This window comes from Aspergillus stella-maris, assembly GCF_047715825.1.
Source record: "Aspergillus stella-maris strain CBS 113639 unplaced genomic scaffold BDV14scaffold_51, whole genome shotgun sequence".
NCBI lineage: Eukaryota > Fungi > Ascomycota > Eurotiomycetes > Eurotiales > Aspergillaceae > Aspergillus > Aspergillus stella-maris.
In genome coordinates, this window is record NW_027396845.1 from 192,376 (window position 1) to 207,195 (window position 14,820).

The 14,820-nt window shown below is 50.1% G+C and overlaps 5 protein-coding genes across 5 annotated transcripts; 4 read left to right on the forward strand and 1 right to left on the reverse strand.

Moving 5' to 3' along the window:
- Positions 1-359: 359 nt before the first annotated feature.
- BDV14DRAFT_202820 (putative GPI anchored protein) lies at positions 360-991 on the forward strand (the record flags this gene model as incomplete). Its single annotated transcript, XM_073774138.1, has 2 exons — positions 360-566; positions 635-991. 2 exons carry the CDS (start codon positions 360-362, stop codon positions 989-991), a joined length of 564 nt encoding a protein of 187 aa, XP_073625455.1.
- A 380-nt stretch (positions 992-1,371) lies between these two features.
- On the forward strand, positions 1,372-2,925 carry BDV14DRAFT_178394 (uncharacterized protein). Its single transcript, XM_073769577.1, has 2 exons — positions 1,372-1,452; positions 1,500-2,925. The coding sequence occupies exons 1-2, from the start codon at positions 1,410-1,412 to the stop codon at positions 2,867-2,869; spliced, it is 1,413 nt and encodes a 470-aa protein (XP_073625456.1). The 5' UTR covers positions 1,372-1,409; the 3' UTR covers positions 2,870-2,925.
- A 136-nt stretch (positions 2,926-3,061) lies between these two features.
- Positions 3,062-4,393, forward strand: BDV14DRAFT_178395 (palmitoyl-(protein) hydrolase). Its single transcript, XM_073769578.1, has 6 exons — positions 3,062-3,190; positions 3,261-3,272; positions 3,339-3,429; positions 3,524-3,577; positions 3,639-4,027; positions 4,096-4,393. The coding sequence occupies exons 1-6, from the start codon at positions 3,108-3,110 to the stop codon at positions 4,187-4,189; spliced, it is 723 nt and encodes a 240-aa protein (XP_073625457.1). The 5' UTR covers positions 3,062-3,107; the 3' UTR covers positions 4,190-4,393.
- An 874-nt stretch (positions 4,394-5,267) lies between these two features.
- On the reverse strand, positions 5,268-5,808 carry BDV14DRAFT_106526 (uncharacterized protein). Its single transcript, XM_073765595.1, has 2 exons — positions 5,615-5,808; positions 5,268-5,533 (listed from the first exon to the last, which is right to left on the reverse strand). The coding sequence occupies exons 1-2, from the start codon at positions 5,661-5,663 to the stop codon at positions 5,319-5,321; spliced, it is 264 nt and encodes an 87-aa protein (XP_073625458.1). The 5' UTR covers positions 5,664-5,808; the 3' UTR covers positions 5,268-5,318.
- Positions 5,809-9,342: 3,534 nt separating this feature from the next.
- BDV14DRAFT_202823 (allantoate permease family MFS transporter) lies at positions 9,343-14,661 on the forward strand (the record flags this gene model as incomplete). Its single annotated transcript, XM_073774139.1, has 10 exons — positions 9,343-9,517; positions 9,571-9,671; positions 9,731-9,878; positions 9,928-10,960; positions 11,310-11,571; positions 11,629-11,674; positions 11,741-12,521; positions 12,604-12,814; positions 13,279-13,385; positions 13,449-14,661. The coding sequence occupies 10 exons, from the start codon at positions 9,343-9,345 to the stop codon at positions 14,659-14,661; spliced, it is 4,077 nt and encodes a 1,358-aa protein (XP_073625459.1).
- Positions 14,662-14,820: the final 159 nt, after the last annotated feature.

A 14,820-nucleotide genomic window follows, 5' to 3' on the forward strand; every position in this document is an offset into this window, starting at 1 on the left:
GAGAGTAGGTCTGCCTAAGGTGGCTATTCTGGGCGGGAATTCAAGAGAGCCAATTCACTAACATAGTCTCTGAAGAAAAATTCAGTCTGCCTAGAGTACCCAACTTGAATGTGTTACTCAGTCAAACTTTGTTATGTCTCTGTCATACGGTGTCCTCTACATCAACATCACCCTCCACTCATTTTCACATCTCACCACCAAAGGCAACTCCGCTTCCACACTTCTCTTCTCGAAACAAATTATAACGATGAACCGAATTCCCCTGCGGCGGCCTTGCTCAATCGACTCAACGTATCAAGATCTCGCTTGAATCACCTACCTTCCCAATCTCAGTCAATCTAACTCACGATGAGACAGCAATGCAATTTCTCCTTGCCATCAGCTCAGAGCCCGGGACAAACTACAACGTTACGCTAAGCGATACATTCCGCGTCGAGGGGAAAGGGGAGTTCTGTCTTCCAGATAATCTCATCACCGAGGCTATCTTAGGGAGGGGCCTCGAGGACGGACTAGATCTCACACTGCAGGTGCAAATGAATGGACACCCTCGTGGTGGGCTTTACGCGGTTCGTCTCCTCTTTCTATGTAACCGCCGAACATCGTCAAAGAGTGCAAACTGACATCTGTGACACAGTGCGGTAATCTACGACTTACGTCAGAATCCACTACTCCGCCTCCTACATCCGTCTGTAAAAACAGCACCGGCGTGACTGCGATTCCCTTCGAAGGCATTGCGGCGCACCGAAATGCGAATGTGTCTACTGCTGATGGGCACGCGCAGGGTTCTGAAGGAACGGACCACGAGCATGGACATGGACATGGACATGAACATCATAACAGCAGTACCGCCAGCAGTATCAATGCGTCCGATGCCATTCCGGAGCCCGCAGATCCGACTAGCGAGGCGATGCGGATGGCTGCTTGGGAGGTTATGAGTCTTGCTGTTATGGGAGGGAATGCGATTTGGTTGACGGGTGCGCTTGGGGCTTGACTATAATAAATTTCTAACATCGAGAGGTTCGATTAAGGAGATATTGAGTTTCATGAAGGGCACAAAATGATAGGTATTTCGTCGGCTCCTTGCTTCGTAGACAGGTCAAGTACTCTTGAGCCGGCTCAGCGTCCACTTGAGCAAATGAGACCTTGTCAGTCGTTAGCAACGGGCTTTGAACTTCCTTAATAACCCAAGGTTATTGGATCTATCTAATCCTTGACCTTTTCGAAACTAGATCAATCCATTGTTTGTCTCGTCCGAAGTAGATATCCAACGACCGTCCCTGATTGGCCACAGAACGCCGACGCCTAAGATCACGTGCCATCAGATATATCCACAATGGCGCCAGCTTGATATTGTTCTCCAATCTTTCTCCTTTCCATGCAGGAGGTGCACCTTAATTCTATTTTCCATCATGGCCGCAGACGTAGAGCAATTTGAGCGTTTGCGCGACGTCGGTAAGTGGCAATTTATAAGTCTTGACACTCCCAACTAACAACCGCAGGTCCCTCGGAGAAGTACTCCACCGCGCGCCATCCCCTGCGCTTCTACATGAATGTTGCTGTCACGGCTAGCTATACGCTTCCTGGGTCTTTTGGTCTGCCGCTGAAGGATTATGTCTACAAGGCGACTGAGTCTTTGATCAATCAGCACCCGGTTCTCTCTGCAATTCCTCTGCGCGAAGAAACGGAGGAGCCGTATTGGGTTCGACTGCCTGAGGTTGATCTGTCTCAACCAATCACTTTCCAGAAACCAGCTCATAGCTTGACGCTGGATGAACATGATAGCGAACTGCAGAAATTGATTGAGACGCAACATGACACAGGCTTTGAAGCGCCGAAGCCCTACTGGAGGCTTATCGTCTTGACAGACGACGATCATGAGACTCAGGAGGCCTCACCAAAGCAAAAACACTTCACTCTAGTCTTTGTCTACCACCATGCCCTCGGCGACGGAACATCAGGGAAAGCCTTCCACCGCACATTCCTACAAACCCTCTGCAGCTTAACATCCCTCCAGCCAGGCGACTTCAAGCAAACCATCACACCACCCAACAACCCGCTCCTCCCAAACCTGGAACTCGTTCACCCGCTCCCAACATCAATATCATACATCGCCAAAATTCTCTTCAAAGAACTCGTCTGGAACAAGCGCGACTCGAAGCTCTGGGCCGGCGGTGTCTTCCAACTCCCGCTAAGTACGCACGTCCGGTTCATCTCCCTTAATGCGGAAAAGACGTCGAAGCTTGCTAGTGTCTGTCGCGAGCATAAGACGACTGTTACGTGTGCGGTAGAGACAGCTATTGCGCGCTCATTGTTCCCGCAGATCCCGGAGCGATTTACGCGTGTTGCGGGGAGTGTCCCCATTACACAGCGCCCTTGGCTTCCTGATTTCATTACGGAAGACTCGATTGGTGTTTTTGTACAGGAACATCCTGAGGTGTTTAGTCGGAAGGTAGTCACGTCGAAGGATTTCCCATGGGCTGAAACACAGCGCGTGCGGAAGAATCTGAAGAAGGAACTTGCGAAGGAGAGTAAGGATACCTCCATTGGCTTGTTTAAGTTTGTCAAGGATTACAGGAACGGTCTGCTACAGCCGAAGATAGGCAAGGAGAGGGGTTCGACGTTTGAACTCTCGAGTCTTGGTGTTGTTAAGACGGAGAATTCCACCGACGAGGCTCTGCCGCAATTGAATCGGATCATCTTCACTCAGTCTGCGAGCGTTACTGGCAGCGCAATTGAGTTCTCGCTTATCACTGGACCAGATGGTTGTTTAACCCTCGGCGCGTCGTGGCAACCTGGCGTCGTTGAGGAGCAAGTGGTAGAGAAGGTCGTTGATACGTTGAGGGAGGAGCTGCAGACACTTTCCGCCTAATCAACCATGGTATATAGAACTGTATATAGTAATGTCTAATAGAATCTCAATCTCACTGAAAACTATGTTACAACTCCTCATAATTGCCCACAGACTCCCGACCCCTTCTATACATAGGATCACGGAAGGCGGTGAACACCCCCCTACCTCGGCCCCGGCAGAATGCGGGGGTTTATCGACTTCAAGATTATTCCCCAAGTCAACTCTCCATCGCTCACACTCAATCACTATACACAAAATGGCTACCCGCGGACCTTTCATTGTCCCCGCGCTGGGAAAGCACACCGCTACGGTGATTATGGCCCACGGGCTGGGCGATAGGTATTCCCCCATTGGTTCTTGAGCCACTTCGAATTATGGGCCATCTAGCTAACGCTTTCTCTCTCTGCAGTGGTGCAGGATGGTATGTGGAGCCCTCAACGAATCTCTATTGACTCCCCGAACTGAATTATTGATACCGTACGCACAGGGTCTCCCTCGCCCACAACTGGCGCCGCCGAGGCCTCTTCGAAGAAGTCACTTTCATTTTCCCGAATGCGCCTGCTATCCCGATTACGGTTGTACGTTTGCCTCGCCTCTACAATTCCAACAACGAATATACAAAGTCTGAGTATGAGGGGCGGATCTCGCTGACTGTTTTTTGTCGTTGCTTAGAACTTCGGAATGTCAATGCCAGGCTGGTACGACATTACCAAGCTCGGTCGTGACGTGAGTTCTCACCTCCCATTCCACTATTCTCATCACACTAACACCAATCTCAAAAACACAGCTCGACTTCCAAGACGCCATAAAAACCCAAGACGAGCCCGGAATCCTCAAATCGCGGGACTACTTCAACACGCTCATCGCCGAACAAATCTCACAGGGGATAAAACCCTCGCGGATCGTGCTCGGCGGGTTCTCGCAGGGCGGCGCGATGTCCGTCTTTTCCGGAATATCCTCGCCCGAGAAATTAGGCGGTGTCTTTGGCCTTTCATGCTACATGCTGCTCAGCGACAGAATCAAGAACTATATTCCCGAGAACTGGCCGAATAAGAAGACGCCGTTCTTCCTTGCGCACGGGGAGGAGGATGGTGTTGTGCCGTTTGATTCTGGGAAGAGGTCTGCTGAGATGTGTAAGGAGATTGGGTTGGAGGATGTGCAGTTTAAGTCTTATCCGTATGTTTTTCCCCCTCCTTGTCTTTTCCAAGTTTTCTCCAACCGTTTGTGGCTAATCTATATTGCAGGGACCTTGAACACTCCGCAGACCCGCAGGAGATTGAAGATCTAGAGGCATTCCTGCACAAGACGCTCCCTGCTGAGTCCGGGGACAAGTTATGACTTGGTTCAACCCCATCACCTAGCCCTGGCGCTGGGCATGAGTCCGGACAGTGGCCTCCCCCGTGGGCAATGACATACAGCATAATTTTCGGCTTCGTGCTTTTCTTCATAGCGATCTACATACAACGGCGGCAGACAGAAACAACCCGCGATAGAACATAGTCCGTCCAAATGAAATAACAATATAAGTACAAAAATTAGGGGCTCCTTCAACATATGCCTCAATCACATAAACCACAAAGGCGCGTCAGAAGAAGTAATGAAACTCCGGATCCTGCGTTCCAGCCCTCCGTCTCTTGGGTCGAGATAGAATATGTCTTGTCCTGTATCATAGGATATACAGTGTTAGTCTCGGATGTCAAATTCCCCAAGGTGAGATATTCGAGGTATGTAAGTAGATGAATTCTTACCCTGAGGAAGCCCCAACCAAACACCATGCAACTCCCCCGCAAACCTCCTCGAAACCCCATTCCCAACAAGCGCCTCAAACGCTCCCCTCTCCCACCCCTTGCTCAACGGCGAAACCCAAACACCCTCCTCATAAAGCTCGCAAAGCCCCCAAACGTCCTCTTATACTTAAGCGCAATAGAATACCACATCTCCGCTCCAAAATACCCGCCCGGGTGATCATCCACATGACCCAGTATCGGATTTATAGGAGCGAAAAGGCACAAAGCAAGGGTGTTCGACAGCCATGTCTCGGGATTGCGCTCTTTCAGTTGCGAGGACAGGATGTGCGCGAGGTAGATTGTTAGTGTGGAGATGTCGTCTTTGAAGTCCTGTTTCTGGGAAGCGGGGTGATATGGGGAGGATGTCTTGCCATGTGCTTGAGAGGGTGATGCTGGGGTATACGGCGCAGTCTGCGCTGCGGCCTCTGCCTCGTTGACGAGATGCAGCTGGACGACTTTTTACCCTGCCGCCCTGGTGAATGACGAATTGACCCGTTGGGTTTGGGATATCTCCGCTGGGTATAGCGAAGCGCCCCAATTCAACAGTTAGCGTCAGACAGCGCAGCGCAAGTGCCACGAGCATGGTACTCTCGAATAAACTGCGCAGTTTATGTTTCAAAGACGAAAGGAGATCCTTTTGATTCCGCGCGCATAGTTCAATGAGTCGACATGCCGTGGGATCAAAGATATCGCCCCATTTCGTGTCGACGGACTCGAATTGGTCTAGGAAGTCGGTGGCGGCGACTTGGTAGTCGGCGTAGTGGGAGGTTGTGTTTCCCGTACAGCAGATCGCGGATTGTTCCGTCCTTGATCAGTTGGGGAGGTAGGTTGTCGTAGTCTATTTTTATTTGGTCGAGGTAGTAGATGTGGACTGAGGCGCTGGCGCGCGTGGAGACTGGTATGTTTGTTAGCTGGAGCTTTGGGGCGGTTGCCTTGGAGGTGGATAGGGTGTATGGTGCGAAGATCAAGGAATCACATTTTATATTCAGATCCAATTCGAAGATTCGTTCAGTGACCAGGTTCATGAGAAGTTCCTTCTTCCCCGTAGCCCGCAGGACGCGTAACTGGCGACATGTGCGAGCGAGCTGGCGAGAAGGCTATAGATCCTAACGAGGATCTCATTCGGAAGACGGAGAAGGTCCGCTCGTTGAGATTGAGTAGACATTGTATTGTGGCACAACGTCGTGGAACTTGAAGCTGAAGAGAGGTGCAAAACTCAGGGATGAAAAAGAGCGGGATCTCGCCTGTGCGGATTACCGTTTCCTCGCGTTTCTGGATATATTGCCTCTTTTGGAAGTATATCTTGCTTCGGCGTTGAGTAATCCGTTGATACAGGGCTTGGATGTTTGATAAGCAAGACGCTGGTGGACCGACTACTGCTACCAATATTCGCACACTCTAACGCGCAGGACTACTATCTGTACAGGAAAAAAGACTATTTGGACCCCCAGCAAAGTACCCTGTCTGCGGAGACAACTTGCCCTGTGGGCGGAGTCATTTCTACGCGTTTCGGGACCACGCGTTGCATTAACAATGGAACTGTTTCTACATTGTTATTACAGCAACATTTGTTTACTTTTCAACACCTCACACAAGGCTCTTCGGGAGGTGACTTGTCCCGATATATGTTTTTGGTCTTAGCTTGGTGGCTTCCTCTAAGTTTCCTCACACCTAGGGACAGGATGTTCCTGCAATCGGTCGCGAGAGGAAGCTGCCGAAATAACGGAAATAACCTATTCTCAAGGCTTGTTTTTATCCTTGCAGCGACCTTGAACACTCTGCAGACCTGCAGGAGATTGAGAATCTCAAGGCTTTGTTGCACAAAATTCTTCCTGCTGAGTCTGGAGACAATTTATAATTTGGCTAGGTATCTAGCAGTCTAATTAACAGGGTATCCCATGTACAATGGTGTACAGTTCTGTTCTTGGCATAATGCTTCTAATTCTAGTGATCTATATACAGCGACAGCAAATAGAAACAAAACATGATAGACCGTAGTCCATTCAGATACAAATATGAATGAATGTCAATGGTAAAAGGGTCGCCAAATACCAGAAGCTTCAACCACGATTTGTTTGACGTCGCTATGTCTTCTTCCGGTGCGCCTGTTACGGTATCGGATGTATGTATCCTCGTTAACAGCCGGAATAATTTCCCTGGGCGTTAAAAAGCCTGCTGAATAACGGCGCTGTCGATATGCTTGGTATTCCATGGCCAAACCCAGGCGTTCCCTAGAGTATTCATCCTCAATACTCTAAAGGACTCATAAAGTTACGAACCCTGCCTGCCAGATCTGGCAGATTCTCCAACTCCTGGCCACAGACAGCAAAGGCTGTAGAGAATCAAGCTTCGGTCAGCAAGTCAAAGTTTTGGCCTCAATATGCTTCAACGTGGAAGCCTACCTAGGTGACAGAACCATAGATCACGCAATTCGTTTGCATAGGAGCACGAAATCCCACACTTTGTGAAACTTTCGTACAAATGTCGATTCCAAAGTCTATCCAAAGGGCTGGGGCCAACATTACTTGAGTATGCGTTGCAAAGTAAATGAAATACTTTCATGCAATTGGGTCTCATGATGGCCCAACGGAGCGGCCCATAACCATGCCCACCCAAGACGAGTGGAACATGACTGAATAATCCTGCTAGAAGGGATATTATGCAAAGCGCAAAGATGCTTGATGTCGAGCTTCGTCGGGTTTTGTCCTGTACGTGCGACCATAAGATGATTCTGAGATAGAGGAACGGTGACGGCAGCACATCTTTCTCGTCAAAACCAGGTTTCCAAGAAGAATGTTAAACTGGTTCGAGAGAAAGTCTTGCCAATTGGAAGAAACCTCAATCGTGGGATGCACTGTTCTTCTGTATCGCCTTCCTACAATCCCGCCTTCGTCCAGTAGCATTCGGCCTGGGTTTTTCGGGTCAATATGAGTGCTCCGTACGCAGCGCCTTAAGTCAACGGTGAGTGCCAAACAGCGAGGCGCAAGAGTTATGAGCATCGCATCATCGAATTGGCTGTCTGGTTTAACGCTTATTTCTTGGAGAAGATCTTTCTGGTAGCGTGCGCTCAACTCGAGCACCTCGTAAGTTCTCAAACAGAACATGCCTGGCCACTTGATGCTTAGTTCGGTGAAATGATTGAGGTACGCATCAACAGTGGCTTCAAATTGGTCGGCTGGGAGGCCATGTTTCTTGTACAGCAGGTCCTCCACTGTTCGTCCGTTTCGTAGTTCGGAGGGTATTGACTCGTGGTCTATCTTGAAATAGGCAGAGCAATAGAGGTGAACCGATGCGCTCGCCCGTATCAAACCTAAAACAAGTCCTTCTTAGCCTTTGATCCTTCACTAAAATTCAATATGCCATGACTGGAGCTCCACCTTTCGATTGAGCGCGCAAAAAGTCCGAATGCTTATCCACCAAATTCTTCAAGAGCAGTTTTCTTCCAAGGCTATGGTAGACGTAAAACAACCGATGGCATGTGAGAGATAGTTGCCTAGCATTTTGAAGAGAGTCGAGGAAGCTGTAAATTTGTATAAGGATCTCAGTAGCGAGCAGGGGAAGGTCAGGTTGTTGTGGCCTTGTGGACATCAATGTGGACATCAAGGAAAATATATATAGCTATACCAAGTACATATATGACGTTGAAAGGCTCGACTCTGAGCATGCGGTGAGCTGCGAAGTCAGAAGGAGATCTTTGCACAGCAGAATGTTTTCTCTCGCGGTCTATTAGAATTAGGAAGGTACGCCTTTTCTCCAGCGGGCTGAACTATATTGGCGGAAGCCGCAGCTATAACACCAGCAACAACCACGTAAGAAGAGGTATAGGCATTGGACCCGGTTCTGGACTAGTCCACCAATGCAGAATAGATATACTGGGTTCATTCCGGATCTTTATCTGTTTCCTCGACAATTCCCTTAGGTTCTGGTGCTGAGTCCATCGGGTTTGTGCGCGCGCCAATGTATACCTTATTTTTGACGTTCGCCGGAACGAGTCACCAAAATATTCAGCGAGAAAATAATAGAATGGATCAAGCAGGTACGAGAGGGAGCTGCCAAGTGTATTACAAATGTTGTTATCCTTCAGTTTTTTCGGCACACCGACAAGCAGATCTGGACGCGTCGGATCGTGTTAGAGCGAAGATCTCAAATTGATCAACGTGATGAACTCATGGTTCATGCATAGCATTGCCCAATAAAGACAGGCCATCTGCGCGGGGTGGAATTTGACGTCAGGGACAAGTAACAAACAGCCCTTGCTTCAGCTACTCATCAGCATATAAAGCGGATAACCATCCTTGGACTCTTCAACCGTGGAAACTGCGGACGTGCCAAGTTATCCCACTTTTATGCACATAATCTCTATCGCTGATAAGGTTCCGCTCGGAGTCTTGGCGCTGTCTTTTCGCCCACTTTTGTCCGCTGCTTCTCTCTTCTCTATTCGGCCATTGCGAGTCCCCGATATGACATCTGCTAGCCTGGTCTTGTCTATCGTCTGACTTTTTCCTGCGCTATATGCTTCGTTGATTATTTAAACCCTGTCACGCCATGACCGCCTACGAGACCGACTGAATCGCCCTCTGACTCCCCGCGCGCTCTCCGAGACCGGCCGCCCCACGGTTCATTATTTGCGAAATTTAACGAGCACAAGGAAAGATAGGAGGAATATAATAAAACGCTGTCCAGAAGCAGGATTTGAGCGCCAATATGGACGCCGAACAGCAGTTACCGGGATCGAAGGAAACAAGGGTTCCGGAGATGGACTCGAGCTCAGACATCTCCGCGATCGATGCGAAGGCGGAGAAGAAGTTGATTAGGAAGATGGATTACTACATTCTTCCTTTTGTGGTGCTTCTGTACCTCTTCAGCTTCTTGGACCGAGGTACTTTACCCGCTAGTACATGGAGTCGGATTGTCGCTAACTTCGGCGCGCAGTGAATATTGGGAATGCTCGGTTATATGGCTTGGAGGAGGACCTGGGTTTGGTGGGAGACCAGTATCAGGTCGCGGTATCTATTCTATTCGTGACATACTGCGTGCGTATTCTCTCCGGCTCTTTGGGCTTGGAAACTACCGCTAACTGTCTTCGCTGCAGTTATTCGAGGTCCCTTCCAACCTTGTCATCAAGAAACTCACGCCATCGCGCTACATTGCCGCAATCTCCGTCATCTGGGGAATCATCGCGACTCTTACTGGTATAGTACAGGACTATGGGGGACTTATCGCATGTCGCGTGCTCTTGGGTGAGTCTACAAAGCAACCGATGCTAGATCAGTCACTCATCCTCCACAGGCGTCGTGGAAGCCGGCCTCTTCCCCGGCCTAATGACATACCTCACAATGTTCTACAGCAAACGCGAACTCGCCCTGCGGACCGGCTACCTCTTCAGCAGTGCAGCGCTAGCCGGTGCCTGCGGAGGTCTCCTCGCATACGGCATCGGCTTCATGGATGGTGTCGCCGGACTCAAAGGCTGGCGCTGGATCATGATCATCGAAGGAATGCCCACGGTCCTCATCGGTGTCGCGACATGGTTCCTCCTCGCAGACGACCCCGAAACAGCATACTACCTCAATTCCGAAGAGCGGGCACTAGTCGTCAAATGCCGCAGTCGACACTTTGGGTCCACGGCGTCGGCGCAAAAGTTCCACTGGGCGGATGTTAAGGAGGGCGCAATGGACTGGAGAATCTACGCATTCTGCATCGCGCAGTTTGGCGTCGATACTATGCTTTACGGATACAGCACGTTCCTACCGACTATCATTAATGGGCTGGGGAACTGGTCCACGCCGGAAGTTCAGGCACTTACGATCCCTTGCTATGCGCTCGGTGCGATTGCATACCTGATCGTCGCGTGGCTCAGCGATCGCACCCAGCGCCGCGCAATCTTCACGTGTATATTCGCGGCCATTTCTGTCGTCGGATACGGCGTTCTCATCTCGGATTCTGGATCAGGCGTACACTATTTTGGTGCACTACTCGTCGCACTGGGACTATATGTCGCCGTCGGTCTACCGCTCGCCTGGCTACCCACTACCCTTCCGCGCTATGGAAAGCGCACCTTTGCGACTGGCTTGCAATTGACGTTTGGAAATGTCAGCGGTGTGATGTCTCCTTTCCTGTACAAGACTACAGAGGGACCTCGCTATGTTCGTGGTAATGCGGTGACATTGGGCCTTGTTGGTTTCGCGGGGATAGTATATGGCCTTATGTGGGTTTATTACGAGTGGAAGAATAAGCAGCGAGACCGGGGCTTGGAGGACGCGAAGATCGAGGGTATGTCTGATGAGCAGATTGAGGAGATGGGTGATATGAGCCCCAGGTTTCGGTATGCTACGTAGTTTGGGAGCGGGTTGCTATCTGCATAGATATGATATACCAAGAGCGATAATATCAAAAATAAATCAACTTTCAACCACTAAATAGCAAGGATAATTTATAGTTGTCGCGTCGCATATAGAATGCCCCGAGCACGCCCACCGGTTTGTCTTGGCGGTTGAGACCCGAAGATCTGGTCTACGTAGGTACAGTAACCGTCCCTCAGGTCTTCTCTTCTTCATACCTCACTCCAGGCAAAACATCTCATCTTGTATAATGTCGAACTCCCCAATACTATCACGATTGATAGTTATTGTCGCAGTCTTTGCCGTATTCTTCAGCATCCTAATAAACGACAGCTTCCGAGATATAAAGACCTATCTCACCGCTCAAGATGCTCGTCATACTACGTCGGGCGTGACATCGCCCTGGTATCCCAGTTGGAATTCTTGGTTTGATCCGGAGCGCAAGAGCTCGCCTGGAGATCTTGAAGTTCCTGAACACGATGGCTGGAATTTGTTTTATCATTTAGGCGGATATGGGCCTTGGATTGAAAAGGTTGATGGTGAGGTAGAGGGGATTGAGCCGCCGGGTGGGTGTGTGGTTGATCAGGTTCACATGGTGCGTTCTACTTTCCTTCTAGATATCAGGTTTAACTGTTATCTGACAAATCCATAGATGGCACGCCATGGTGAACGATATCCCACCAAATCAGCCGGGAGGCGTAAGTCTATCTTCAATATCATGTTGGCACATGCCATCCATCTTTTCCAAAACTAACCACATCAAGGCCACCTTGACCTCCTCCACCGTATCAAAGAGTACAATCTTGTTTTCAATGGCACATTATCGTTCCTAAACAATTGGACCTACTTCACCAACACCCCCTCAACAGACTTCGACCAATTAACCCGCACAGGCCCATACTCAGGAACCCTGGGCTCATTCACGACCGGCGCGCGATTAGTAACGCGCTACCAGCATCTCCTACCCAAATCACTGACAAATGGTAAAGAAAACAAGCTCCGCTTCTGGGCAAGCGACTGCCAACGCGTCATCGAGACAGCGCGGTACTTCGCTTCCGGACTCCTCGGGGACGACTGGGAAAGCAGCGGCAAGGCCGAATTAGAAATCATCCCTGAGACATTTGACAGAAGGGCCGATACACTCACGCCAGGCGATACATGCCTAAACTACCTCGAAGACCTCGAAGAAGGTCATGATAAGGGCATGCACAAGCTAGCCGAATACCTATTTACATACGCACCCTCTATCGCAACCCGGTTACTAGAGCAGCAAGGCAACGAAGCTCTGGGTAGCTTCACCAACGCCGAGGTATTTAGTATGCAGGAGATGTGTGGTTTTGAGACGCTTGTTCGGGGTTCAAGTCCATGGTGTAATGTTTTTACCCGCGAAGACTGGGATGATTTCGAGTACGCGAGGGATCTGGTGCATTATCATCGTGCTGGGCCGGGGAATAAGTATTCGGGTGCTATGGGATGGCTTTGGCTTAATGCTACGGTTGACCTGCTTAAGGTTGGGCCTGGTGCTGGGAAGATATTTTTCAGCTTGTGAGTCTCCCATGTCTCGCATACCTACTACCTTATCCTTTTGTTCTGAGCAGAAGAGAACAATGTGTTAACGAGTCAACAGCGTCCACGACGGCGACATATCGCCCTTGCTCGACGCACTCGACATCCTAAAAGATGATAAATACGATTCCGAACTGCCAACAACACACAGAGCAAAAGACCGCATCTGGCGCACTTCAACCGCTATGCCAATGGGTGGGCGTATCATTGTCGAACGAATGACCTGTCAAACAAGCAGCAATGGCGCAAGCAGACATGGATCTTTCATCCGGGTAAATATAAACGAAAAAATTGTCCCCTTGCCATATTGTCAAACAGGACCGGGGCTTTCGTGTCCGCTAGCTGAGTTCAGTGCGCATGTTGTTCGACGGGGGATAGAGGTTGGAGATTTCGGTGAGGTGTGTGGGTTGAGTGGGGATGTTGGGGGGATTACGTTTTTGAGGCAGTAAGATTGTATATAGAGCATTTCTTTGATCTAGAGATGAAATTTACATTTTGGTTATTCTGAGATATAATATCTAGGTGCAAGGGAAGCTGAAGCTGAAGCTGCTGGAGATACCGCCCACTCACGTGACGTGTGGTATCCCGGCTAACGCTGTTTACTGCGACGAGCAAAAGTTTTGGGAGCCGCTTTCATCTGCTTCCGTGTTCACCACGACTTCATCTCTAATTTCTCTCCCTCGAGGAGCTCTGAAAACAATTCTTTCAGATTACTTACAGCTCCTTGAATAATCAGGTAATCGAAACCGATATCGCAAAGATGGAGTACCACTCCGTCCCCCTCGAGGAGCGCGCAAAAGACGACAAGGGCAACATCTTACCCTGGGGCTACGTCTACAAAGAGTGAGCTCCCCAACCGCCATTCGCAATATCTGTATCCAGTTAGCCAGGACTAATGAAAGGCAGTGAATCGCGCAATCCCCGCCGTCCCCCCGAAGAAAGCGGTCCCTTCGGCAAGCGCCGCAACGCCCGCTACGAGCAATCCCGCTCGCGCACACGAACAGGCACGCCCGGCGCGAAGAAGGAAAATCAGAACGTAGCTGAATTCGGACGGCTCTTCGCTGCACAACAGGAAGCAGAAAATACGACGCGGAATAACACACTGCCGAAATCTTCGTCGTCGTCGAACCTCGATAATGCACGCAATAAGGCCACGGAGAAGGTTGCGACGGAGTGCATGTTCTACGGATACAGGAGTAAAGAGTCCGAGTGGAAGGTTATCGACAAGTACGAGCGGATTTCTAGGGGCTTTATCTGCGAGGATTATCCGCGGAATGACCCGCGCGGAAGCGCGAGTTACTCGCACCTACTCAGTGGAGGAGACGTCGTGATAAGGGCGAATTTGTCGGCGGACGCGAATCGCAAGAGTAAGCGGTATGCGGGCGGGTTCCACTGGATCAAGGTTACATTCGATGATGCGGACGCTGCGGACCGCGCGTGCTTCTTCTCGCCGCAGGAGATCGACGGGCATGTTGTCTTTTGCGAGATGTATCATGGTCAGCCGCCTGCTGAGGACGTTCCTATCCCTGCTGGATCGACGGAGGCGAATAGGTTCATAGCGAATAATAAGCGGACGCTGACGACGTCGCATTCGACTGCTTTTTTGCCGAGTCAGCGGGGGCCGTCTACGCTTCCACGGTCATTTGCGCTGAATAACCTTGCCAGTATCGCGGATGAAGATGTCTTCTCTCAAGACCGCGAATCAACAAGCACCGTCTCCTCCGCAACAGCTACGACAACAGCTCTCGACCAACCCACCTTACACCAACGACACCTCTCAGCAACATCAACATCCCTCACATCCCCCAAAGAACAACAAACACCACAACTCCAACTCCAACCCCAAGAATCCGAATTCATGACGCACCTCCCCACAGTCCGCCGCACAAAACTCCGTCCTATAACAGAGGCCCTCCCGCCCGCACCAACGGTAGCAGAGCGCGTGCTGCGCAGTATTCCCATCTTGAGTTGGTTCACGGGCGATATTGTCGGTGATGGACCGCAGATGAGAGAAGACGGGACATTCGATTACGAGGGGAGTAATGCCTACTGGCGGTTGTGGTATATGGTTGATTTGATTCTGGGGACGGATATTTGTGGGTTGAGGGAGGAGTCGTGAGACTCGGTTCTTGAGGCTTGAAGGTCGAGTCTTGAAGCTTGAGGGTATGGAAGGGATTTATTAGGTTCAGGATATGTTATGGCTGTATGATGGATACTATTTCTTTATCTTCTACCACCTTCAAATATTTTGCACTTTGCATTCCATAATTCTGTTTTG

What these genes read in the sequence shown, in the direction of transcription:
- BDV14DRAFT_106526 (XM_073765595.1), bottom strand. Translation starts at nt 5,663, where the DNA reads ATGAACCTGGTCACTGAACGAATCTTCGAATTGGATCTGAATATAAAA. An exon ending in ATTGGATCTGAATATAAAAT is followed by an intron (nt 5,534 to 5,614) that starts GTGATTCCTTGA and finishes CAAACATACCAG; the next exon opens with TCTCCACGCGCGCCAGCGCC.
- BDV14DRAFT_178395 (XM_073769578.1), top strand. Translation starts at nt 3,108, where the DNA reads ATGGCTACCCGCGGACCTTTCATTGTCCCCGCGCTGGGAAAGCACACC. An exon ending in CTGCTATCCCGATTACGGTT is followed by an intron (nt 3,430 to 3,523) that starts GTACGTTTGCCT and finishes GTCGTTGCTTAG; the next exon opens with AACTTCGGAATGTCAATGCC. An exon ending in TTACCAAGCTCGGTCGTGAC is followed by an intron (nt 3,578 to 3,638) that starts GTGAGTTCTCAC and finishes TCAAAAACACAG; the next exon opens with CTCGACTTCCAAGACGCCAT.
- BDV14DRAFT_178394 (XM_073769577.1), top strand. Translation starts at nt 1,410, where the DNA reads ATGGCCGCAGACGTAGAGCAATTTGAGCGTTTGCGCGACGTCG. An exon ending in TGAGCGTTTGCGCGACGTCG is followed by an intron (nt 1,453 to 1,499) that starts GTAAGTGGCAAT and finishes TAACAACCGCAG; the next exon opens with GTCCCTCGGAGAAGTACTCC.